At 38.6% G+C, this 27,152-nt stretch overlaps 1 protein-coding gene across 6 annotated transcripts in view; it reads right to left on the reverse strand.

The window, feature by feature from the left end:
* Positions 1 to 3,534: 3,534 nt before the first annotated feature.
* Positions 3,535 to 27,152, reverse strand: part of LOC132394047 (putative leucine-rich repeat-containing protein DDB_G0290503) — a 97,419-nt gene continuing 73,801 nt past the window's right edge. For 2 of the 6 annotated variants that reach the window (XM_059969701.1, XM_059969702.1), the window contains exons 12-18: positions 26,576 to 26,636; positions 25,255 to 25,454; positions 23,665 to 23,778; positions 21,117 to 21,392; positions 16,249 to 16,415; positions 10,308 to 10,444; positions 3,536 to 5,881 (exon numbers count right to left, since the gene is read on the reverse strand). In XM_059969701.1, coding sequence (XP_059825684.1) covers positions 5,859 to 5,881; positions 10,308 to 10,444; positions 16,249 to 16,415; positions 21,117 to 21,392; positions 23,665 to 23,778; positions 25,255 to 25,454; positions 26,576 to 26,636 — 978 coding nt within the window. In that variant the 3' untranslated portion in view covers positions 3,536 to 5,858. Of the gene's footprint in view, positions 5,882 to 10,307; positions 11,772 to 13,165; positions 13,311 to 16,248; positions 16,416 to 21,116; positions 21,393 to 23,664; positions 23,779 to 25,254; positions 25,455 to 26,575; positions 26,637 to 27,152 lie in introns of those variants that run through there. The other 4 variants (XR_009512150.1, XR_009512151.1, XM_059969703.1 and 1 more) reach the window with 4 other exon arrangements.

The raw sequence follows: 27,152 nt of genomic DNA on the forward strand, positions 1-27,152 counted from the left end.
TGACTGAAGGATGGTTGTAGTTGGGAGCTGAATGTCCAAGATTACACATTATATCAGAGGGATAGGAAGGTAGGCAGAGGGGATGTCATGCCCGTTTGTACAGAATGGCATCAAATCAGGAAAAAGATGTGACAGAGGATCGGAAGATGTTGAATCCTTGTTGGTTGAGTTAAGAAACTGCAAGTATAAAAAGACCCTGATAGCAGTTACATATAGGCCTCCCAACAGTAGATGGGATGTGAACCACAGATTACAATGGGAAATAGAAAAGGTGTGTGAAAAGGGTAATGTTATGATAGTCATGGAAGATTTTAACATGTAGGTAGACTAGGAAAATCAGGTTGGTACTGGATCTTGAGAGAGGGAATTTGTTGAATGCCTGTGTAAAGGGGGTTTCTTTTTTTCTTTGTTACTGTTGGGAAAGGGTTTCCTTTTGTTAACTAGCAGGAATGCTAATTTACTGATAACGAGAATGGTATTCCTTTGTAAACCAAATGGGGATTAATGTTCTTTCTTCTGAGTCTGTAAGCTTTTGTTGACGGGCTTTTGGGCAGATCGGCGCAAGGGGGTCGAGAGAGAGGACGCAATGCTCTAAGCTGGGCGAGGATCGGACCCCAAAGGGGGATCCGAGGCTGGGAGATTCTCCGGGGGGGGGGGGGGGAGATGAAGCTAGATGTGCTTGGTTGACCACTCGGAGGGTCCTGAGCTGCGAGTCGAGGATTTCGGAGGGGATCGAATGGTGGCCAGAAGACTTCGTAATTGAGCTCCAACGGCTGTGCACGAAGTGGTTTGGACTTTGATAAGTTTGGCGCCTTTTCTTTAATTTGCTCTTCATATATACTGTATCGTTATTAATCACTTAGTTATAGTAACCTTTATAAATTGTACTCATTTAATCGCATATGGTGTACTGTCTGTTTTTGGGCGAGGCGGGGACATCACACAGCATCCACACCAGCTGATTACCCAGTTTAGCGGGGCCGAAGGCTGCTCCCCCTAGACGAGAACGAGCTGAGCGAGCCTGAGGCGACCCAGGGGGTTACACCTATGAAATGGCTTTTTAGAACAGTTTGTTGTTAAACATTCTATGGGATCAGCTGGATTGAGTGTTATGTAATGAACTGGAGGTGATTAGGGAGCTTGGGGTAAGGGAACCATTAGGAGTCGGTCATCACCATTTGATTGAGGTCAACTTGAAATTTGATAGGGAGGAAGTAAAGTCTGATATAGCAGTACTTCAGTGGAGTAAAGGAAATTATAATGGCATGAGAGAGAAGTTGGCCAGAGTTTATTGGAAAGAAATGCTGGCAGGGATGGCAGCAGAGCAGCAATGGTGTGAGTTTCTGGGAAAAATGAGGAAGGTGCAGGATAGATGTGTTCCAAAAAAAAAAAAAAAAAAGAAATACTCAAATGGCAATAGTGCAAATGTGGCTGACAAGGTAAGTCAAAACTAATGTAAAAGCAAAGAGAGGGCATACAACAAGCAAAAATTAGAGGGAAGACAGAAGAATGGGAAGCTTTTAAAAACCTGCAGAGAGCAACTATAAGAATTATTAGAAGAGAAAAAATGATATGTGAAAGCAAGCTAGCAAGCAGTATCAAAGTGAATAGTAAAAGCTTTTTCAAGTATGTAAAAAATAAAAGAGAGACGAGAGAGGATGTAGGACCAGAGCAATAATAATGGGATCAAGGAGATGACAAATGAACTAAAGGAGCATTTTGCATTAGTCTTCTCTGTGGAAAACACCAGCAGTGTGCCAAATGTTGATGGGTATGAGGGAAGAGAAGTGAGTGCAGTTACTATTACAAGGGAGAAGGAGCTCAAAAAATTGAAAAACCTAAGGGTACTTAAGTCACCCAGACCAGAGGAACTACACCTTAGAGTTCTGAAAGAAGTAACAGTAGAAATTGTGGTGGCATTAGCAATGATCTTTGAAAAATAATTGGACTCTAGAATGGTGCCAGAGGACTGGAAAATTGCAAATATCATTCCACTCTTTAAGAAAGGAGGAAGGAAGCAGAAAGTAAATTATAGACCAGTTAGCCTGACCTCAGTGACCTCAGTGCTTAGGAAGATGTTACAGACAATTATTAAGGATGAGGTTACGGAGTACTTGGTGACACAGGGCAAGATAGAACAAAGTCATCATGGTTTCCTTCAGGGAAAATCTTGCCTGATGAACCTACTAGAATTCTTTGAGGAGATAACAAGTAGGATATATAAAGGAGTGGGTGTTGTGTTTTTGGACTTTCAGAAAGCCCTTGACAAGGTGCCACACATGAGGCTGCTTACCAAGCTAAGAGCCATGGTATCACAGGAAAGTTACTGGCATGGTTAGAGCAATGGCTGATTGGTAGGAGACAGTGAGTGGGATTAAAATGATCCTTTTCTGCTTGGCTACCAGTGACTAGTGGTGTTCTGTAGGGAGGGTTTGGTGTTGGGACCACTTCTTTTTATGCTGTATATCAATGACTTTTGTGATGATGGACTAGATGGCTTTGTTACCAAGTTTGTAGTTGATACAAAGATTGGTGGAGAAGCAGGTAGTATTGAGGTAACAGGTAGGCTACAGAAGGACTTAAATTAGGATAATGGGCAAAGAAGTGGCAAATGAAATACAATGTTGGAAAATGCATCTCCATGCCCTTTGGCTGTAGAAATAAATGTACAGACTATTTTTTAAATGAGGAGAATATGTTATGGAGAGGTTATGGGGAGAAGGCTGGAGAGTGGAAAAAAACAAGATTAGCCATCTTTGAATGGTGGAGCAGATTCGATAGGCTAAATGGCCTAATTCTACTCCTATGTCTTATGGTCTATGGTTTTGGGCTGTGACCCTTCTTTAGGACTTCTGTTCTGTGATTCTTTGCACTCTGTGGCACTGGATATTATTGCCTACTTACCTGCCATAATAACATGCCAGTGTAAAATAAATATATTTTTCACCTGACCAAAATTTATGTTGTCATCATTGGCATGTTTATGCATCATTTCCTTCTGTTCCAGTTTAAACCACAGTTCTGCCTCACATGGTCTCTTAGAACCTTCCAGAAAATGAAAAACTCTTTCCATTATCATGATGAGATTTTATGATTGTCAGTTAATTAGTACGATTAATACAGCTGAACAACTTCGACCGAGCAAAATCAAAAATACTGGACCTAAGTTTTCAATATTAGCTGGGTGCAGAAAGCATAGTTTTTTATTGAATGAGATGGTATGAAAATGCTTTGGCTTTGTACTGACAGCTTGCTTAAAAGTTCAACATAACAGCAATCTTAGGTAAAGAACTGATGCACCATCAATAACTCTCGGAGACGTGAGGCAAAATATAGGCTTTTATTCGCTGGAAGAGAGCAGTCAGCAGCAAGAGACCACCATACGACATCCTGGAGACTGAGGGAGGAGTAGTGCCTCCAATCGCCTTTATACCCGGGTCTGTGGGAGGAGCCACAGGAGCAGTCAGCGGGAGGGGCATGTCCAGACAGGTATATGTAGTTCACCACAAGAACAAAAGAGAAGCAGCTGAATGCTTTATTTTACATTAAATTCAGGTTCATACATATCACTCCAAAGATCTTATGTTTCATTTTCAGAATTTTCAATCTGTTATCTCCAGAAGCTATATAAAACAATGTTTGCATTAAATTAGGAAGAATGAATGCAGATTAAAAAAACATGAACAGAAATTAGGCAATTTCCACTGATCTTCTGACCTTATATTGATAAATAGTGAATGAGAGTTCTATGTACAATGGGGTTGTGGACTAAAGTAGATAATTTACAGATAATGTTATTCTGCTCTTATCAATATTAAAGGTAGCTATTTACAATGTGTGCTAATGAGAATGAGATTCACTAATGTAATGTCTCTTGTTAGTTCTTTTTTTTGTAATTTATTTTTTATTGAAGTTCATCATCAAACAAACATTTCCATAAGATGTATTTCAGACATTGTACATATATATCATATAATCATATATATCACAAATCTCCACATAATATTTATCTGAGGTATACACTTACAGAAAAGAAAAAAACAAGCAAAAGGAGAAAACTATGTACAAGTAGGGAGTGATCTTTTATTTTTCCAATATATTCACTGGTTTGTGAGAATAAAGTCAGGCCTATGAGGTGAAATGTAGTTAAACCATTTTTTCCCAGTATGAATCAAATTGTTCCAACTTATGTTTTAACAGATGCTGTTTTCTTCTCCATTTTGTAAATGTCCATTGTAATTTCCATCCATGCATTTAAAGATGGGCTCTCCTGTAATACCCATTTCCTGGTAAAAGTCTTTTTACCAACTACCAGCAGTATCTTCATTAAATATTTATCTTTTTTCAATCATTCTTAAGGTATATACCCAAAATATATAGTCTTATTTTCTAAGGGTATTTCACATTTAAAAATGTCTTGTAGCACATTGTGTATCACACTCCAATAGTCTTTGATAAACAGGGCAATCCCAGAAAATATGATAATGGTTTGCATTTTGATTTCCACAATTTCTCCAGCAAACAGGGAGGTTACTATCATAATGGGATTTTGGAGAGGGTGTAATAAAATATCTTATCAAGTTTTTCCATCCAAGCTCCCTCCAGTTCTGTGAACTGGTACACTTCCATTGATACCTCCATATTCTTGTCCATTATTCCTCAGATATAATTATCCCTCCTTCCTTGTCCTATTTTGTTTGAATGTATGAAATCAAATGTGTTTTAAGATTTAACAAACCCTTATACATGCTTGAAATGATTCCACTACCATTATCTGAATTATATACTTTTCTAAGTAGTTCTATCAAACACGTACTTGCCCTGGTTACATTTTTAACCCTCCCATGAACATACTGTAGCATATTCAAATACCGATAAAAGTCTTGTTTTTCTAATAGGTGTTTCACTTTAAGCATTTCAAAACTGAACAGTTTTCCCTCTTTCATTATATTGCAAATAACTGTTATTCCTTTAGCTGTCCAGTACTTAAATCTAGCATCCAGTTTATTCGGTGTAAAATCTGAGTAATATTCACACCATTTAAGAATCACAGTATCTCCCTCTAGTTTATATTCTTTTATGATACTTTCCATATTTTAAGAGTCCATTTCACTCATGGGTTATCAATAGTATTTATGTAACTTTGTATGTTGTTATCAGCCAAAATTGCCTGTATGGGGATGGAAAGTATCCTCTCCTCAATGTTTGTCTCTGGTTAGTTCTATCAACTCCATTGTTTCGATCTATATTTTTCAGGAATGAAAAACAATATAACATTACCATGCTATTCTTAATGGTAAACATTACACTTCAAAGCTTAACATTAAAAATATTATTATCAAAGTTCCTATGTGTCACCAAATGCGACCATGATTCATTTTCTTGCAGGCATTCACAGTAGAACAAAAATATACAATGGAATCCATGTAAAATTACACACAAAGAATGACAAACTGTGCAAATACAAAAGGAAACCAGTAATAACAGTAATAAACAAATAATTAATTAAATAATACTGAGAACATGAATTATAGAGTCCTTGAAAGTGAGTCTATAGGTTGTGTTCAATGGTCTTTGTATGGTGAGTGAAGATGTCCATGCTGGTTCAGGAAGCTGATGGTTGAAGGGTAATGACTGTTTCTGAACCTGGTGGTGAGGCTAAGGCTTCTCTACCTCCTTCCTGATAGTAGCAATGAGAAGAGAGCATGGCCTGGATGGTGGAGGTCCTTGATGTTGGATGCTACTTTCTTGTGGCAAAGCTCTTTATAGATGTACTCAAATGACTTTTCTTGTGATGGACTGGGCTGTATCCATTACTTTTTGTAGCCTTTTCTATTGCTGGGCACTAATGCAACCAGTCAGGATACTCTCCATTGTGCACCTACAGAATGTAAAACATAAAACATTACAGTACAGGGACAGCACCTACTGCTCATAATATTGTGTTGAACCAAATAAATTAGTAATCAAATGGCCATCTAATCTAAACCCCTCTGCCTGCAAAATGTCCATATCCTTTCATTTTTCTCACATTCATGTGCCTATCCAAACATCTTAAAAGTCTTGATTAATGTACCTGCCTCTGCCTCCACCCAAGGGAATACATTCCAGGCGCTCATCACTCTCTGTGAAAAAAAACTTGCTCCTCATATCTCCTTAGAAATTACTTCCTCCCATTTTAAATGCATAGCCTCTTGTTTTGGACATTTTTATCCTGGGAAAATCATACTGTCTGTTTACTTCATCTATGCCTCTCATAATCTCATAAACTTTTGTCAGATCCCTTCTCAGTCTCCTTTGCTCCACAGAAAACAACTCAAGTTTGTCCAACCTCTCATTATAGCACATTTCCTCTAATCTAGGTAGCATCCTGGTAAACCTCTTCCGCACCTTCTCCAGAGCCTTGGCGTCCTTCCTGTAATAGGGTGACCAGAACTGTATGCAATGCTCCATGTGTGGCCTAACTAGAGTTTTTATAAAGCTGCAACTTAACTTCCTGACTTTTGAACTCACTGCCTCAACTAATAAAGGCAAACATGCCATATACCTTCTTAACCACCCTATCAAAATGTGTGATCATTTTAAGACAACTATGAACTTGGTCCCCAAGATCCTTTTGCTCCTCAATAGGATCTTGCCCTTAACAGTGTTTTGTCTCTTTACGTTTGACCTACCAAAGTGTAACACTTCACATTTGGCTAGGATAAACTTTGGCCTTTTCTCCGTCCTTATCTGCAACTGATCTATTTCCTGCTGTGTTCTTTGCCAGTCTTCTACACTATCTACAGCAACATGAATCTTCACATCATCTGCAAACTTACGGGCATACTCATCCACATGTCCAGATCATTTAAATACATCATAAACAGCAGAGGTCCAGTAGAGATCCCTGCGGAACACCACTATTCACAGACCTCCAGCTAGAATAAGTCCATTCAAACACTACCTTCTGTCTTCTATAGGAAAGCCAGTTCCAAATCTAAACGGCCGATTCACTATTCATCCCATGTAGCTTATCTTCTGGATGAGCCTCCCATGACTTACTAAGTTTTATGTCGACAACATCCACAACTCTACTTTCATCAGTCACTTTATGTCTTGATGTGCACAAAGCCATTCTGGCTCTTCCTAATTAGGCCATAGTTTTCCAAATGCTCATAAGTCCTGAGGGTGGTGGGGTTAAGATATGTCCTTACCAAAAGAGGCTCAAAGCTCACCTTCCCACCTCTAGCCTGCATGTCACCCTTGGGCATAGTGTAGCACCTGCTTAGCATTTCCACTCCCCCCCTATCAGGGTCATGTGAAGCCATGGAGCAGGTGGTAGATGGTTGTATGATTTATCACAAATCCTGGTTATGCAACCAGGAAGACAATCTCTAAGGAGTATTGATAATGGCTGTGGAAACCTGTCTTGTAAAAACACCACCCTGAAGGAAGCAATGGCAAACCACTTCTGCAGAAAAATTTGCCAAGAACAACCATGATTGCCCATGTCATATGATAACAGCATATAACAAATGAACATAAAACTTATTCATCTCTATTTTTTTATAAAACACCACAATCCTGGGTAATTGAGAACCCACTCCTTTCCCTCTCCCAACCAAGTCTCTGTAATGCCACAACATCATAGTTTCATAATCTGATCCATGCTCTAAGTTTATCACCTTTACCCATTATACTCTTAGTATGAATATACACACTTAATCTATCCACACCATTGTATCTATAACTTTGCTCTTGCCTGTATTTACTGGATCCGACATCTACCTTCCTCTCCATACCTCCACATTTTGACCTGTTGCTCTGGTTCCCATTCCTCTGCAAAATTAATTTAAACCTTCCCGAGTAGCACCGGCAAACCTCCCGGCCAGGATATTGGTTTCCCTTCAGTTTAGGAGCAACTTGTCCCTCTTGTACAGGTCACCTGTGCCCTAGAAATTGTTCCAATGATTCAAGAACCTGAAACGCTGCCACCTGCTGCAGTTCCTCAGCCACTCACTCATCTGTACTATCATGCCATTCCTGCCCTGACTAACCTGTGGCACCGAGGTAATCCAGAGATGACTACCTTGGAGGTCCTGCTCTTCAGCCTCTATCCTCGATCCCACTACTCTCTGTATAAGACCTCTTTCCCCTTTCTACCTATGTACAGCATGACCTCTAGCTGCTCACCCTCTCTCTTGAGAATCCTCTGCAGTGCCCTGAGACATCCTGGATCCTAGCACCTGGGAGGCAACACACCACCTTTGCTTCTCTGTTGTGGCCACAGAATCTCTCGTCTATCCCCTTAAATGTCATTATTGCTTTGAGTAACTTTACCCTTCCTTGTCGAGGCTCAGAGCTGACCACAGTGCCACTGGCCTGGCTGCTACCACTGTGCCCTGATAGTCATCCCTCCCAGCAGTATCCATGGGATATACTTGTTGCTGAGGGGAATGGCGACGGGTGAGGTCTGCACTGACTGCTTACTTCCATTACTTCTCCTGCTTGTCACCCATCTACTGTCTGAGGCCTTCACTCTGGGAGTAACCACTCAAGTCAAAGTTTCATCCATGAGATTTTCAGTTTGCCAGTCAGTCAGCAGCTGAAGATGGGTGCACTTCTTACAGATGCAGTCTTTAGGGAGACTGTTAGGTACCCTGAAATCCAACATCTCACAGAAGGAGCACTCCAGGGCCTTAACCATCCTGCCTATGCTGAATTAAGGACTAATGACTTACAGCCAAAAAAATCTTACCTGTTTTTTTTACTCTGCCTTCTCTCTGAAATCTTTGAGTACCACCCTCACCTAGATCATTTACTCAGCCTCTTCCTGCCAACCTCATTATGTATTTGGCTCCAACTTCTCAAGCCCAAATTGCACAATAAAAAAAAATGATAATAATGACTCAGTACACTTAGCCTCCGCCTGTTATCACCAAAGCTTGACCATACTAACAGTGGCCCACTCCCACAAAGGTCACGTTGCTTAAACTTTGCTTCTTTTTCTTAGCTCAAATACAACTCACTCAAAAATGGCTTCCACCCTGTAATGTTATTGCTCTCTCACTTCCTACTTTAAAGAATGATTCATTCCCGATGAGACTTGCTGTTTCTAAATCACCCCCACCCTACAACACTGTCACTCTCTCATTTGCTACTTCAAAGAAGTTTGTCAAAGTTTTAGACGACATACATGCTAGATCTGTGCAAACTTCTAAGAAAGAGGCCAAGCTTTTTTGAAATGGTGGTTATATTACACAAAATTTAAAGTTACTGACTGTTTCTATATCTGTTCCCCTAATGGACACCCAATTTCTTCCTCCTGTAGTAAACAAATCAATCAAGTCCTTGGTTTTGCTGATATTGAGTGATAGGTTGTCGTTGCGACATCACTCAGCCAAGTTTTCAGTCTCCCTCCTATATGTTGATTCATCACCACCTTTGACTTGGCCAACAACAGTGGTGTCACCAGCAAATTTTAGTATGGGATTGGAGCTGTACTTAGCCTTACAGTCATAAGTGTAAAGTAAGATAATCTAGAGATTTCAATACTCACCACATTGGTAAAGAACAGCAATAACAAAGAATCAGTGGGTTAGAAATTGGAATTGTTCTAAGCACAGATATACAGTGTTTTCTTCAAAACAAATCATAAATACTGTACACAATTTTGGCTATTGAGAGTCAAAGGAGAGAATGAAGTTCTCCCAATGCTAAACCAGACATAGATGTACCTCACTAACAGTATCATGCCAGATAATCCAACTGATTACACAGAGCCCCTTGGGAATAACAGTGAATAGTTAGATATGAATAATATCAAAATCAGATCTGGGAATTGACTCCTTACCCTAAGATGTTAGTCAGAAAGAGGAAGTTCACCAAAAGAAGGTATATTCTTTGGGAATTCCGCAGATGATAATCTAATGGAAGGAAGAAATCTGTTGCTGCAGATGTACTAGTTGTGTATGTATAGGTAGAAACAGGAACAAAATAAACCTTCATCATTAGGAAAATATCAGAAATACAGCACACAAGCTGTTGTTAGCTAATTTAATGGTTTCATGAGTGAACTATTTAAGTCAAAAACACTGTAATCATTGAGGAAGAGTTGGGCCCTGTGATACAGGAGAACAAATGAATCTTCCTAGAAAGTTAAGGTAAGAAGATATTCCCCATTTTTATCTGTGTTATGATATTAGAAGAATAGTGGACCAAAGAAAATCTCGAAGAAATGATAAATTCACCGTTGACCATTTAAAATTAAAGCTGAGTGAGGTAAGCTATTAAGGAAATTTATTAGTAGAAGTTTTGAGTCTCACCTGTCACAATAGAGTACAGTTGTTCATTAATACATCCAGAACTAATGCTACCTAGTGCCCCCACTGCCATCTCTGCTTCCCAGAGTTCAGCTTGTACATCTTCTAGATTTCTGTCAGGATCCTTTGGAAACTGAAACCTGAAAAAATAGGTCTAAATGTATTCTAAATGAAAAACAAACACACAGAATAATTCGATAAAACATTGGGCAATTGTGTTCTAGGAAGAAAAAGAAATTGGACAAACCCCCAATAATGATACTCGTCTAGTATTTTGTATCGACTGTAACTTTTGCAGTCTTTGAAGAAAATCTCTATGTCTCTGATTCCTAAGCACTTACTTTCCTCATAGTCTATTCAATGATGATAATGCACAGGATGGACTAAAATCTGAAGTTTCTATCTCGCACTCTAAACTGTAACTGTAACCATTTAGGTATTTGCTCCTTTAACACAATCATTATGGTTGACATGGTTGTCATGGCCTGACACACCATTGGTGGAACACAGCTTTAAAACTGAACATGTGACTGTTGCAGGGTGGCAACTCCCTCACCCAGTGCTGCTTTCTGTATTCCTCACTGTACCAGACTTTTTTTCCATGGCCTGATACTAATGAGAGTGAGGGACATGTCAGTCCATAAGATTACAGATAGTAAAATGTGCCTCATGGATGACCAATTTTGTTCTGAGTCTATTCCACTTGTGTTGCTGCAAAACTAGAGGGTGTTTGCCACATGAAGAAGGGATTTTGTTTCCATGAGGACAATGCAGTTGTCAATTTTACCACCATTACCCTATAGAGATGCATCTGCCACAGTATTATTATAAGCATTGAAATTTCACTGCTGGGTCTGGAGTGTAAGAGGAACGCATGCTACAGCATTCACAGTGGAGCTACATGCTACAGTGGAAATTGATTTTTCAGAATAACTTTTAATCAGATTGTCTCAAGAAATAGATTTTCAGATTCAAAATCATCAATTTGGATCTAATTGGAGATTTAGGCCCTTCCGATTCAGACAAAGTGGGGAAGTAAAATAAAATCCAGGAATGGCTCATCTTAACAGCAAGACATCATTGCTATGCTTTTTAAAAATTTATTATCAAAGTAGGAACTGTTTAGCAGAAATGGCAGAGAGTTTGTACATAGTGTTTGGAGGCAATGGCTGGGGATTTTTGGGGACCTCAGGTCATGATGAAGAGACTGGTTCAACAATAGTCTTTGTAAAATATTAACAATCAAGGATAAGGATTGGAGATGGTTTGGTGACCAGGGCTTGAGAGTCTCTTGGCTTTCCTGAGGGGTATGTGGAGACAAGGAGGTGAGTCATACTCCTTCTGCTCCACAAGAAGGCCAAGTGCTGAGAGAGCCACTTATCTTGTACACGTGAAATCTTCTGCCTCCCTTCGACACTGGCAATTTCATGTCACAACAGTATCCCATAGATTGGAACTTCAGAAACTCTGGGAGGAGGATTTAAATATGTTAATGAGCAGTAGTGAGTTTCCTAAGCCATAGATTCAGGCACATTTATATCCATTATTGTTTTAATTAAACCCAAAAATATAATGTTAGAAATTAATTAGAAAGATATAATGGGATGAAAATGAGGTATACCGAATTTAAAAAAAGCAACATGTGAGAATGAGGCGTGGACAAGCGACGGAAATGCAGCAAACTATAGAAACTACCTAAAGATGAGAAGCTGGAATTAGTAGTTAGTATCTGTATCCGACTTACTGGAAATCCTCAGGGTGAAACCCCTGGAAGAAGGTGATATTGGTTTAAGATTTATTGAAGCTACGGCTATAACAAGCATCAGCTATAGCAAGATATCAGCAGAGAGTACTGTCCAAGATTTCTACCAGGAATTGGTTCTGTTAAATCATACCAAGGGATCTGGTGAGTTAAAACACTTTTACTATCCCGAGTGTATAACTTGTGTGTGAAATATGTTCAGTAGTACTGTAACTGAGAGATGTTTGGAAATAACAATGTGATATTGAATTATTTTGAATTAGAAAATAGAATGCATATAAGAACTAATGGTCTGCAATCCTGTCATATACAGGTCAGGTTTTCTTTTGTATAAGTTTTGTGAATCACTTTCCATGGATAAGCCACCACTTCATCCAATGAACCAAAAAACAAGATGGCGAGCCACCGAAGATAAAGAACCAGCGCAGGAACGAAATGTTTAATGATGTAGAGGATTTAATATGGTTGGATGTATAAGTTTAATTTTCATTCGAAGGATCTGAATTTGATCTTCTGGAAGAACTGATTATTTTTGCAAAGATAAGTGACTGAATGAGATGTGTTGGAGAATTTGTCATGAAAAGAGTTAAGGGTGTGTGTGTGTGTGTGTGTGTGTGTGTGTGTGTGTGTGTGTGTGTGTGTGTGTGTGTGTGTGTGTGTGTGTGTGTGTGTGTGTTTGTGTGTGTTTGTGTGTGTGTGTGTGTGTGTGTGTGTGTGTGTGTGTGTGTGTGTGTGTGTGTGTACAAAATGTGGATGTTGAATTTGAATTTCTAGACATGCTGACCTAAACAGAAACTGAATTTAACCATAATTATTAAGAATAGGAATTCAATTATCTTCCTAGCTAACTAGAGATAAATTAAAAAGAAAAGGTTAGTCTGTTAACCTTTAAATAGGTTTAAACCAGATCTAATTAGTTGGAGAAATTGGAGTAATAATGGTTATTCTAATAAAACTCATTGATCCTAACTAAAAAGAAACTTGGTTTTCATTGATATCTAGAATTTGGAACCTAAAACAGAATGTTAGAATTTTGATTTGTTCTTACTCATGTAGATATTTTGTATATATTGCTATTTTTTAAAGAAATAAAACTTACTTCCAGGAGTGTGTGCTTTCTATTCACTGTCTCCTTTCGCTACCCGTTACAAAAAACTTGGTGAGACAGCCAGGAGGCAGTTTACTAGATAAATGTTAAAACACTGATACAAAGCACTAGAAGAATCTTACTGTTCAGTTAAAACCTGCAATGAAAGAAAATGGAAGTCATAGAGGAAAAGTCATGTTGCCACTGACTGTACAGCAAGGTGGAGTTGCCAAAACTGAAGTTAACAATCATTTTTTAAAGTAGTTTTATAGGGGATGTTGGGACTGCTCCCCGAACTTAGAGCTGCAGCTGAAACAGGAAAACCAAAACCCGCCATTGTTTACTGAGCTACCGGCTTCCCCCGCTATCCGAAGGTCGAGCGATCCTATGAAACCATTTGTAAGCCGAAATGTCATAAAGCGAAGAAGCAGTTACCATCAATTTATATGGGAAAAATCTTTGAGCGTTCCCAGACCCAAGAAATAACTGACCAAATCATACCAAATAACACATAAAACCTAACATAACACAAACATATAGTAAAAGCAGGAATGATATGATAAATATACAGAAGAATAAAGTAGAAGTATTGTATGTACAGTGTAGTTTCACTTTTCAAAATCAAGACGACAGCGAACTGAAATCGATTTGGAGAAAAAAAATCAGCATGTACATGCATACGCACACAACTGCCTGCACAAGGCTTCACGGTTGTGGTAGTCTTTCTCGGGGTAAATACATGTATAAAGTGGGCATCTGTTTTTTCATAAAAGCGAAAATCCTCTTTGGTTAGGGAAATCAGGTACTAATGTAGGTCTTTCGTAACAGCGAGCTGTCGTAAAGCGAACGTTTGAAAAACAGAGGCCGCCTGTATTGCCATTTCCATGCATTGCGGAAGATAAGCATGCTTCCAGAACTGCACACATGAAACTGCAATTAGAAACAGCCACAGAGTCACAGACCGCAGGTACCTGTAAATATGATGTAGCACAGCTAACTTCAGTTACTTCTTAACTAACTTAGCAAAATGCTGAAATTCAAGAGAAGACAGCTTAAAAAGAGATGGAGTGAGTGGGAATCACGTTATGGTGCACCCGAGCCTCATTTAAACTAGAAGCGGCTCCTGTTGCAGAACAAACGGGGGCTGATGTTCCCAAAAGCTCCAGGATTTTTCTCGGTGAAACAAAGTTCCGAAGACAGACTGTTCACGGGCCTAAGGGATTAGTCAGCACAACGTGCACTGCGCACATAAACCTTGCCAGCAGAAAATGCAATTGTTCATTAGATATAGGATCACAGGTCACTACCATCTCTAAACCTGATCACAACTTGTCAGACCTATCAGTTCATTCTCACAGCAACTTGTTGGAAGTTGAGGTTGCAAGCGGACAAGCTGTCCCATACCTGGGATATGTAGAAGTCAATGTTACATTCCCAAAGGACTTTATAGGAGTGGATGTAGAAGTGCCCATCCTAGCATTGATTGTTCTGGATGTCTCTTTATGTTTGCAGCCTGTGGTTTTACCCTTGATGAGCTGTATCAAGACTTCCCCAAACTGCAAAGTAGCCAGAAATTCTCTTCTACATGCAAGTCCTGGAAGTTTTACAAATGCAACAAAGACAGACTAAAGAGGGAAATGCTGGGCAGCAGATGAGAGTACCCAGCAAACACCATAGAAAAATTCCAGCCGGCAGTCCCTAGTCTTGTGCGGATCAGTCACAGTCAGAACGCCACATCCTGACAAATGGGCTAAAATGGAGCATCTATTTTCTTCTCCCTTACCTGGAGGACTTTTAGTAAGGACTTGCCCAGTTACTTTGGAAAATAAGCCACATTGTCACTTATCTGTGGTGATCTCCAGTATAACAGCACATGATGTCACAATTCCTCTCAAGCGCGTTAAAGCTGAACTAAATTCAGTACAAACAATACTTCCAGCAGAGCACCAGTTAAAACTCCTAATGAGTCAGAATTCACTCAAGCATCAAGCTGAGAGTTTAACTTTGATGATTCCCCTATCCCCACTGAGTTGAAGGCAAGGCTTACCCAGAAACTACAAAGCATTCCGAATGTGTTCTCCCGTCATCAGTTAGATCTTGGATGTACCGAGAAAGTGAAACATGGAATCAACCTTATTGATGCAACACTGTTCAAACACTGACCTCGACCTTTACACCAGGAAGCTAGAAACCCCGGCAGGACTGTTAAACACAGGAGTGATCAGGGAGCCTGAATCTCCTTTTCCTTCTCCAATTGTTGTGGTGAGAAAAAAGGACGGGGATGTCCATTTGTGTATGGATTATCGGATGTTAAATCAACAGACAATTAAAGATGCCTATGCACTCCTGGAGCCTGAAGACACTTTCATGGCTTTGACCAGTTCCAAAAACTTTTCAGGCTTGCTCTAAAATCTAGAGAGTACCAGATAGAAGTTGAATAAGCCGACCAGCTTAAAACTGCTTAGTGTGTACTCTTGGATTCTATGAATTCAATAGGATGCTGCAGGGTATTACAAATGCACCAAGCACATTTCAGTGGAGAAGCATGGCTGATAGGAACCTGAGGGAAGTCTCAATAAAAGGAAGTATAACATTAATCATAGGTGTCTAATGTAATCACAGATGCCTAAAAATTTATCAACGGTCTCTATAATTCCATACTTCAATGGGATGAATTTTGAAGGCTGAGTACAATGGACTAAAATTTCTATATAATATATTTAATGTTATACCTAATCTGGAAAGAAATTTCAGGGGTGAGTAGTTTATAATAATCTTTCCTGAAACAAAATAATATGGATGAAACTACAAAAAAAAGGTGCTTAAACCACTTCTCAAGCTATGGAAAAATAATTAGCATTTCAGGTCAATGACCTTTTATTACAACTGGGAAAATCTATCCTCTATTAATTGATTTGCTTCACTATGGTTGGTTCATTCTGTCACTATATATTATAGAGCCAGCAGAGGTCGCATTATCACTACGTCATTTCAAGTACTTGACTTCTACAGCCTGATGAACATGAAGAAAATTGACAGTGTTCATGGGGACTATGTTAGATAGAATGAAGGAACCATCTATTTATTCTGTGTACCTGTTAAAATCTGTAGGATTTCCCCCCATGACTTGTTCGGAGTCAATCACGTTTTGTTGTAGTCTTTTCAAAGTTTCCTTGGCTGTTATTACCTTCCCATTATTCTCATTTAAGAGGCAGTCAATAAATTGCCGTGCTTCAGGAACTTCACTATAAACAGAATGAAACTGGCAGGGAATAGAAAGTAACCACAGGTTATATAAAGAATGCAATGTTGGATATAAAAAAATAATAAAATCAACATTTGTTTTAGTAATAAATGCATGATGCAGATGTCATTTCTGTATTTCGTTATTCCAGAACCTTCAATGGGCAAACTGGATTTTGACTAAACTACCTATCCCAAATTCAGTTAAACATAATACTTTCTGCAATGTTTTAGTATTTTTCTCAAAGATAAATCAGCTCATTGGAACTGGTCTCAATTTTGACTGCTAATAAGAGAAGCATTAAGCACATTCAAACATGTAAATTAGGAGCAGCAGGATACTCGACCTGCTATTCCTGTTCTGCTATTGAAAGACCATGGCTGATCGGATGTAACCTCAGCTCTCTCTATATTCCCACCTAGCTATAATTTTTCACACCCAGGCAAGGCTGATAAGGGGCAAGTAAAATATAAGAGGTCCAGATACCATGTCTGCGAAGACATCTCACATGGGAAGTGGCAATTCTGGACCAAACATGAATCACTAAAGGATGGTCAGCAGCTGTGGCAGAGGATGAATGCTATCACCTCCTGCAAAGTGAACCAACAAAGCTTGGTTCTCAGATCAGGTCAATGCCTTTAATGTTTGCTTTGACCGTCAAGCCATTTGCAAGTTCCCACAGTTCTGGTGACCTGGTGAGTTCAGTCTCCGAGGCTGACGCGAGAACATCCTTCAGGAGGTTGAACCCATGGAAAGTATCCAGCACAGATGGGTACCGGGTCCAGTATTGATCTGTGCCGATCAACTGGCTGGAGTGTTCACCAATATCTTTAACATCTCACTTCAGCAATCTGACGTACACACCTGTTTCAAACAGGCTTCAGTTATATCAGTGCTTAAGAAGAATGGTGCCTCAGTGACTATGGTCCAGAAGCACTTACATCTACTGTGGCAATTTGCTTTGAGAGGCTGGTGATGAAACTTGTCAACTGGCATCTGAGAATCCACTCCAATTTGCCTACTGTCACAATGAGTCAACAGCAAATGCCATCTCATTGGTTCTTCACACAACCCTGGAATATTTGGACAGTGGAGATGCACACATCAGGATGCTCTTCTTTGACTACAGCTTGGCATCAATACTGTCATCCCCTAGGAACTAATCAATAAGCTTCAAGACCTTGGCATCAATGCCTCCTTGTACAATTAGATTCTGGATTTCCTCACTTGAAGACCCCGGTCAGTTTGGACTGGCAACAACATCTCCTCCATGAACTCCATCAGCACAGGTGCACTGCAAGGCTTCGTGCTTAACTCCCCTGCTCTACTCACTTTATACTTAAGACTGTGAGGTTAAGCACAGCTCCAATGCCATATTTAAGTTTGCTGACGACACCACTGTCATTGTCTGAACCAAATGTGGTGAAGGATAAGTATAAAGGACGGAGACTAAAAATCTGGCAGTGGTACAACAACAACAACCTCTCAACTCAATGTCATCAAGTCCCAGTCTGTCATGGGTAAAGCCCTTTATGCCACTGAGCACAACTACAAGGAGCACTGTCGCAGTAAATCAGTATCCATCATCAGAGAACACACCACCATCCCGGCTATACTCTCTTCCCGCTGCTGCCATCAGGAAGAAGGTACAGGAGCCTCAGGACTCACCATCATGTTCAGGAACAGTTATTACCCCTCAAACAGCAGATGGGGTAACTTCACTCATCTTCACCTGCCCCATCAGTGAACTGTTCCCACAACCTATGAACTCTCTTTCAAGGACTTTTCATCTCATGTTCTTGGTATTTATTAATTATTATTTCTCCTTTTATTTGTACTGTGTGTTGTCTTTTTCACATTGGTTGTTTGTCCATCCTATTGGGTGTGGTCTTTGTTTCTACGTGTTTCTTGTATTTATTGTGAATGCTTGATAATGAATTTATTTTGAACCTTGACCAACACTTCTACCAACTAACCCACTTCTCCACATCCCAAACTATCACAATTTTATCATTTCCTGTCAGTCATCTTATGTAGAGACACTGCTGTGTCTGGCATCACTTTATGGATATATGATCAATCTATGAATATAAGCTATCTTATGTGTTTATACTTATTGTGTTTTTCACCTTATGTTTTTTTTTGTGCTGCATCATATCCAGAGTAACAATTATTTTGTTCTCCTTTACACTTGCATACAGGAAATTACATTAAACAATCTGGAATCTGTTGTTGCATTTATTATTTTCATGTATGCTGTTAATTCTGCAAATGTCATGAAGATGAGGAATTGTATTGTACACCGGTGAATATAACATTAAACCAGTCTAACCCGTTCTTGCAATTGTGCTTTGCCTCTCATATTGCCTTCTTTCTCCCAAAACTAGCGGGACAGTCCTGAATCTTTAAAGGGGCTGTGTCAGCCATCCATATGGACTGTCTAATCCCTGGAAGCTGGCGCGGTTAGGTGTGTGTCAGAACACACTGAACCCATGAACACCACCTCACTACTTTTATTATTTCCTTTCTTTTGCACTACTTATTTGATTAATATCTATACACTTACTGTAATTCACAGTTTTCTTTTTTCCCTCTATTACCATAGCTTGCATTGTACAACTGCCACAAAGTTCACAACATATGCCAATATTAAACCGGATTCTGCTTCTGAGAATCTAGAGTTTGTACCAACACTTACAGAACAGGAATTTTATGATGATGTATAATGATAAGGCAGATATCACTGCTTTCAACAGGTGAGATTCTGAAGCCAGGTTTTAATCCACTAAAGGCAGAGGTGCCAGAGTGAGTTAAGATGCTTGTTAGGTTTGTTGCTGTTGAAACCAATTTGAGCAGACATTTATCATTGCTGATTTCATCCTTCCCTCATCACTTTGTCCCGAATTGCATCTAAAGTCTTGAGATTCATTTATCATGATATGGGCTTCCACAAAAAAGGAGAGGACATTGCCAAAGAGAAGAATTGTAGCTACTGAATTTTTATTCTGTGCTGCATACATGGGAAAATCTGAACTTGCAGTTGTCTGACATATCATACAATAGAGTTCATGTAAGACTCTATGAAAGGGTGATTTCCTGTTGTAAACTATGACCTACCACAGAACTCCCAGCAGGCATTGCACTGATAGCTGACAAGGACTTCTTAGTGTCAAGATGTGATTTTGAATAGAGGACAAATATAATGTCAATAATCTGTGAAAATACATTAAATAGATAACTGTTTTGACCCTCCTTCCATGGCCATCTATCCTCTCCTATCAGATTCCCCCTTCTCCAGCCCTTTACCCCTTTCACCAGTCGACTTCTCAGCTCTTTACTTCACTCCTCCCCCCTCCCGGTTTCCCCTATCACCTACTACCTTGTATTTCTTTCTTTCATCCCCCACAGCTTCTAATTCAGACTTCCATTCTCTTTTTTCCAGTCCTGATGAAGGGTCTTGGCCCAAAAAGTTGACTCTTTACTCTCTCCCACAGATGCTGCCTGGCCTGGTGTTTCTTCAGCATTTTCTGTGTATTGCTTTGATTTCCGGTATCTGCAGATTTTCTCGTGACTGCTCTGATGCTTCCCAGTTCCTGCAAACTAATTTTCATATGGGATATTCAGCATCGACAGGGCAGGGACCACAAGTGTTGAGGCCCTGATCCTAAAAGCACAGCTTCGGTGGACAAGACACGTCATATGCATGAAGGATTCCTGAATCTCCAAGCAGCTACAAAACAGCAAGCTTGTGTTGGGCAAGAGGAAAAGAGGAATTGACCCCCCCCCATAAGAGGTTCAAAGACTGCATGAAAACTAACATTGCACAAGCTGGGCTTGGACCAAACTGGCTGGAACACAGAGTGCACAAGACAGGAGTGGCTGACAAGCCTTGGTTAGAACCACTCCCAAAACCCTGCAGGAGCTACGCTGATCAGTACTAATCACTGTCCGACAAAGAAGAAAAGCAATAGCAGCGGCTCACTTCTAGTTCCAGCACAGTTTTCATGATCTTATTGTGGACATCTTTATTGCTCACATCTTGGACTCAGCAACCACCTATGCACATACAATAGAAATGCACAAATCTGTCATCGTCAGATATGACAGACAACCAATCAGTCAGAAAGGCATCTGGATACATTCAAACAGAAGGATTTACCGCCATTGATTTTACCCAACTAATTTAGCAACATCTTTTAGCAAAGGAGATCTTATTTCAGTAGTCAGCTTGCCCTATAACCACTGAGGCTGAATTTTAAATGTTTGCTCAGTTCAGGGGAGTTAAGAATCAGCAAAAAAATATCGTATTGCAAGCCTACATCCTGTGAACAAATGGAAAGCACAACCACAGACACAACTACGGAAACAAGATTGCAAGTGCGATCACTTTATTGTTGTACAGCTTGCCCATCACCACCTGATTTGGAACTTGATTGCCCATTCTTCAAACAAGGACAACTTCAAAACACAGTTTTTTTTTATTTAGCATTCTGCAAAAAAACCTTAGACATTAAAATATTTGCTTATTAATTCCACTAAATAGCTATTGTCTACAATTGAGTTCAACTTCCTGACTCAAAAATTGGTATGGAAATTAACAAATATCTGTCGGAACAAAACTAGTTTTAAGAATTGCTAAAAAAAACTGAATTTGCGATGTATTATATTCACCTCCATAAGATTAATAAAGCAAAATGCAATAGTTTTAAAAATCCTCACCTTTTCTAAAATTTTCTTCAATAGAAATATGTTTGATGGGTCACTGTGGACAAGCTGGTTTTTAGTCCATGTTGTAAAATGATTATCAGGCTGACCTTCATCTTGAAGAAGCTCAGCAATTTCTTCTTCCTTTTTACTGAGAGTCTGCTTCAGCTTCTCCAGAATCATTTGAGCTTCTGCAATTTTAGTCTGATCAGTACCTGATGAGTTATCTTCTTTCTTGCTCAAACTAGGAAGTATCATGCAAGCCTTTTCCTGAAAATATTCCTTAGAAGCCTGTAACACATTATCACATAATCGGTCATCATTTCTATAGCAATAAGGTAACAATAAGAATGCACTAAGTGCTCGTAAATGGAATGTACTAAACATTCCAATTAAGGGGTGGAATTATTGTTGGGAAAGATGATAAGGGGAGGTATTGTAAGTTAATGACCTAATGAATGTGTGGTAAATGTCAATAATTTCACTGAGTATTCACATCATAGCACACGTACATTAGCTGCTGTCAGCTCTAAAGCCCTATGCAAGAGTTTGCCATTGATTCTCAGGGAAAGTTGCTTCTAGTCATTAACCGATTCACTGTTATGTAATGAAACATGTATACCTTATTCCAATTATTGGTTCACATTTATCTTTAAAGGGTTTGAATCATAGAGGTTTGCAGATCAAATGCATGGAATCAGGCTGATTATATTACATTACTTTTTCTAAAGCATGTTAGTTTGATACAGAGCAAATGCTTCTACTGGCGGCCCTGAAACTGGCCTTGACATGGGACTGTCTTCTGGAAGAGAGGATCGAGTCCCAAGCGTGAAATATACGTTCTATGGTGCAGGGCTCCCTCAAGCATTTGTTCTAAATGAAGAATGTTTATTCAGAGCACTGTTTGGGCATTTCAGCTTCAAACTGAGAAAATCCCACAACTCTAGTTGGTGCTTTCCCAAACATATTCATAGGAAATATCTGGCTGATGCCAATAGAGCAGCGAGCTGGTTTTTACATTAACGACCCAAATTTCAGGCAGTCGTGACTTAATGAAAAAAAAACCTATGCAGGCATTAAGAATCATTTATTGACCTTAGTGGTTTTAATTGATTTTTCTATGTCTGCTGTTTCCACTGAGGCACTAACTTGTTTATTTTGGATGAGCCATTGGCGCAAATGTTTCTTCCTAAATCTGTCCAGAATTGAATGAGATTATAATGGAAGATATCAGAAACCCCAGTTTATTTTGCTACAATTGCTTGATCCAGTTACTCAAATTATCTTCCCCACAGCTCAGCCAACAGCAGTTCCCCAGTAGACATTAGAGATACAAGATTATTCAATGGAGTTGCAGACCTAAAGCTGGGAAGTGGGATTAATTTGAAATAACTTAGCCTAATTGGATATATTAGGCTGTATTAGACCATAGGAACAGAATTAGGCCATTCAGCCCATCATGATTTATTATCCCTCTCAACTCCATTCTCCTGCCTTCTCCCTGTAACCTTTGACACTCTGACTAATCAAGAACCTATCAACCTCTGCTTTAAATATTCCCAAATGCCTCCATAGCTATCTGTAATAATGAATTCCACTGATTCGCCACCCTCTGGCAAATGAAATTCCTCCTCATCTCTGTTCTAAAAGGACATCCTTCTATTTTGAGGCTGTGCCCTCTGGTACTAGACTCTCCCACTAAAGGAAGCATGAGATTCCCCACTCATAGTTCTGAACTCCAATGAGTACAAGCCCAAAGCCATCAAACGCTCCGCATAGGTTAATCCTTTAATTCCTGGGATCATTCTTGTGAAAGTTCTCTGTCTCCAATGACTTCACATACTTGCATAGACCGGTGCTCAAAACTGCTCATGATACTCCAAGTCTGACCAAGACATTTTAAAATCCTATTCACAATGGTCATTTCCATCCTGTGAAATTCTATCACTCTATAGTCATAAATCAATTGCATCAGTGGGATCTGCATTCTGAAAAGGGAGCATAGGGAAAGTGAACAAGATAGGGGATTATTAGCACACTGGAAATCCCGAGTAGTACACACAAAATGCTTAAAGAACTCAGACCAGGCAGCCTCTAGGGAAAGGAATCAGTTGATGTTTCGGGCCAAGATCATTCATTAGGACTAAGCTTCAAAGAGGACTAGCCACAATTTTAGTAACTTGCAGAACAAGCGCCAAATGTATTGGTAAATATATTTTATCTCCATATTCAGAAAGTCTTGTGACTAAATATTCCCTAGACAGTGTTGGACCTCTCCATAACTTTTAATCTGAAGGTCATAAATGAAGATATGATGAGACATGAAGTATGCACGAGAGCTCAAATTTCATTTATCCATTTATTTTTTTTTACAGAAAAAAATTACTTATCTTTACAAAATTTAACAATGGTCTCAAATGTACAGGGTAGAAATCAATATTAGTGTTTAAATTGTCAAAGATTTATTATCAGTTATATTTTATTTCTGCATGGTTTCAGGTCAATGCAAAGCAATGGTTAGTCCAGCACTGGCTTCCTTTCTCATTCTGCATTACTACCCTACCTCTGCAGCACTAGAGTGCACTTCCTTTTCTTGTGTTTCTTCTGGTAGTCCAATGACAGTAGCCCACTTTTCATTTCCAGTGTGTTCTGTTTCTCCCAGAGTATTTATACAATTCTAAAGAGGAAAGCAAGTTTAGACATCATGGAAGAATAGAGTGTAAAGTTGTTCTTGAATTTGATAGTGAGATTCTTTCATCAGATTATCATTTATTTGCAATTGAACTCATTACCAGAAAAAATCTATTTGATTTTAACAGTTCTCCATTGGGTTTGTTGAAGCAAGACAAACTTGATAACATTAATCAATGAGACATAAAGCATGCAAGTGAGTTTAACTTCTATTTCTTTATTGAGATTCTGTGTACAATAGGTCCTTCTGGCCCTTCATGCTGCACTGCCCAGTATCACCCAACTTAACCCCAGCCTAATCATGGGACAATTTTCAATGATGAATTAACCTACTAACCAGTACACCTTTGGACTGTGGGTGGAAACCCAAGCAACCACAGGGAGAACATACAGACATCTTACAGATAGCAGCAGGTTCAACAGCATGCAGGAAAAGAGAGTAGCATCTTGTTTAAAATTTCTGTATCCATTCAGCTTTACCTTTTCATCAGGCATGTAATGCCTGTAAGCTGCATAGAAGCCAACCAGTGTGCTGGCTTGGATTGCTGTTTAGACTTGCAATTGTTAATCAGCAAACGTTAATGAATCCCAATTACTAACCAGTTCCCCTGCTCTGGCAGGAAGCAGAATTGTAAACAAATTTTTTTCTGCTCCGTTTAAAAAGCAAATCAAATTACTGCTTCCCTCTGTGCAATGAGTCTTAAAGGACATTTGTACAAATGCTATTCCATAGTTATTCCTTTGTCATCCACACAACCAATTTGTAGTGAAAATTAGATAAACTGGTCTGCAGATCCTGCCTGGTTGGCCTTTGTGTCTGGTACTCTGTTTAATATTGAAGTCATAAAGCATATTATCATGCAAAAACTCATCAGTACCAGGGATATTTCTCAGGGTAAAAAAGTAAAAGAGTTAAATGGAGGGTTGTGCTAGATAGGTACTGCATATTTGCATGAAATAAAGTGGACTTTTTGCAGATAAGAAATTAAACAAAAAAGCTGAAATACGTGGCAAACAATGACGCACTCATGAGAATGAAATAGTCAATAGTTCAGATCCATATTTCTCTTTTGCTAAGATATCAGATCAATCACCTTCTGATGAAAGTTTATCATCTTTAACTATTGACTCTTTTTTCTCTTTACAGCTGCTGATTGACCTGTTGAACATTTCCAAGACAGTATGATTTTATTGTGCATCTATAGTTTCCATTGTAGTTTTCACGTTGTGATGATGACCTGTTTCTTAATTAGAGCTTATTATTAATGTATCATATTTTAAACAAGCTAAAATTACCTCTGATAAGGTCTTAGACTCTAAAATTTCATGTGTTTTGCAGTTTTATGAATACAAAAGCACTGAAATTCCACTGAAAATCCCATAAAATTTCAGGGTTCAGATGAATAACTGAAGTGAAAGGGATGATGTGTGTAGTAAGGAAGAAAATATCAGTCACATTTACCTTTAGGTTTTGCCTCTGTTCATGAACCTCCTGGGAACAGTTCTCCTGTACCTCAAAATCTGGATCATCAGATATTTTGATTTCTGAGGTTGCTTGCAGACAATTTTTTTCTTGTTTCTCAGGGACAATTTCTTCTTGTAGTTTTAGCATTTCTTGTACTCTTTCCAACTCTAATCTAGTTATATGAAGTTCTTTCAGAGCTAGAATACAATTTTGTAAATGAAAGCCAGGTATCATTTATTCAAAAGGAAGAGTAACATAACTACTCATGAATCCATATTCTAAGTCCCTGAGGATATAGTGTGTATTTCCATGGAGAGCACCAGATTGCTGTCAGCTCATTTCAAAACATATGTAGAACTCAGTACAAAGTAAGGCAAGAGAGTTTGCATGCTGAATATTTTAAAATGGTCACTCCAGACCTAGCCATTTTAAGAGAGCATCGGAAATGCAGGGGAATAGTAATATAATACCGTAATGAAATACAGAAGAAAGCAAATCCTGCCACAAATTTCTTATTGGTTTGTTAATATCCTCAACCTGATGAAATTCAGAGTATTAAACCTATGACTTCCAACATTTCCCATTTATTTATTGTTAGTATTCCTGTGACATTTGTCATATTCGAATTTGAGCTAATGAGTACACTTATTTGAAAAGGTTATTTAGGGTAGTTGTAGTGACAGTTTTGCATAATACTTTCTGTGGTCTTTGTGGCAAGAGAGGTAGTTGTATGGAGAGGTAGTCAAAGGTGTGGGTAACACAGGCTACCAAGTACAGAACTGAAGATAGAAGATGAAAATCTCAATTTAGATTCTAAGATCACTGCTGTCCTCAAAACCATTACGTTTAGTGATGCAACAATTAAAAAGGATTTGTTTGCTAATTTTCAATCTTAATTAGATGTAGACTAAAAAAGAACAAAGGACACTGATAGCCAGATAGCCATGGCCGTTCATGCATTTCAACTAACATAATTAAGGACTGAATAATGCAACTAGTTTGCCAAACAAAAATTACATTTGTTAATTATTATAAAACAGGAGTGAGTGCATGCTGGATATGATTAATCACAAAGAATTTTTGTAAGGATTTTTCTTCCTGTCAAAATATAATTGCAACAGTAATTAAGTCTATATATAATCATAATTTATCATTTTAAATATTTAAATCTATTTCAAAAATACACATACATATCTTTGGAATATGTTGTGGGATATATCCTTTTGACACAGATGTATATCATCCATTTGAGAATGGGGTTGTTCATTATATTAAAAAAATCATTTTGCTTTGTTTTCTAATGCTAATTGATACTTACTTGAAATCTGATGAGTGTATAATAGATCAATCTTCTGGGAAAATCCTTCTATAATTTTAGTCTGTAAAAGCAAAAAATTTTTCCTAATACTTTAATTTAAGATGGAATTGAAATAATTACTTTGCTTATGAGTACTTCATTATGCAATTTGAATCATACACAATTAAAGTATAAAACAGGTAATAATTTTAATTCATTGTTATGATTGTGATAACGTATGCAAAAAGTTCCAAAACTATCTGATTGTTTCTTAAAGTGATTTCAATAATAAGCAGAAGAGTATTTCACATCAAGAAAGATTAACAATGCATATATACAGTAATGTAAAACAGAATTTAAGAGATGTGATTTTTTTTCTTGCTCCACAAAAATATTCTAGCATGTTCTCTGGCCTTTTGAATGTAATAGAGATGACATCTTCCACAAATTTCCCAACTTTCAGGCTCAGTAATTTCTTCATTAAATCTAAGCCAGGTTAACCTGGTGCATGCAGAGAACTCACTTGAGATTAATGGGACAAGTCAGGTGTTGGAATATAGGTAAGTAGAGCTTTCTATTTAATTCAGTCAATATATTT

Source organism: Hypanus sabinus, chromosome 5 (genome assembly GCF_030144855.1).
Source record: "Hypanus sabinus isolate sHypSab1 chromosome 5, sHypSab1.hap1, whole genome shotgun sequence".
Lineage (NCBI taxonomy): Eukaryota > Metazoa > Chordata > Chondrichthyes > Myliobatiformes > Dasyatidae > Hypanus > Hypanus sabinus.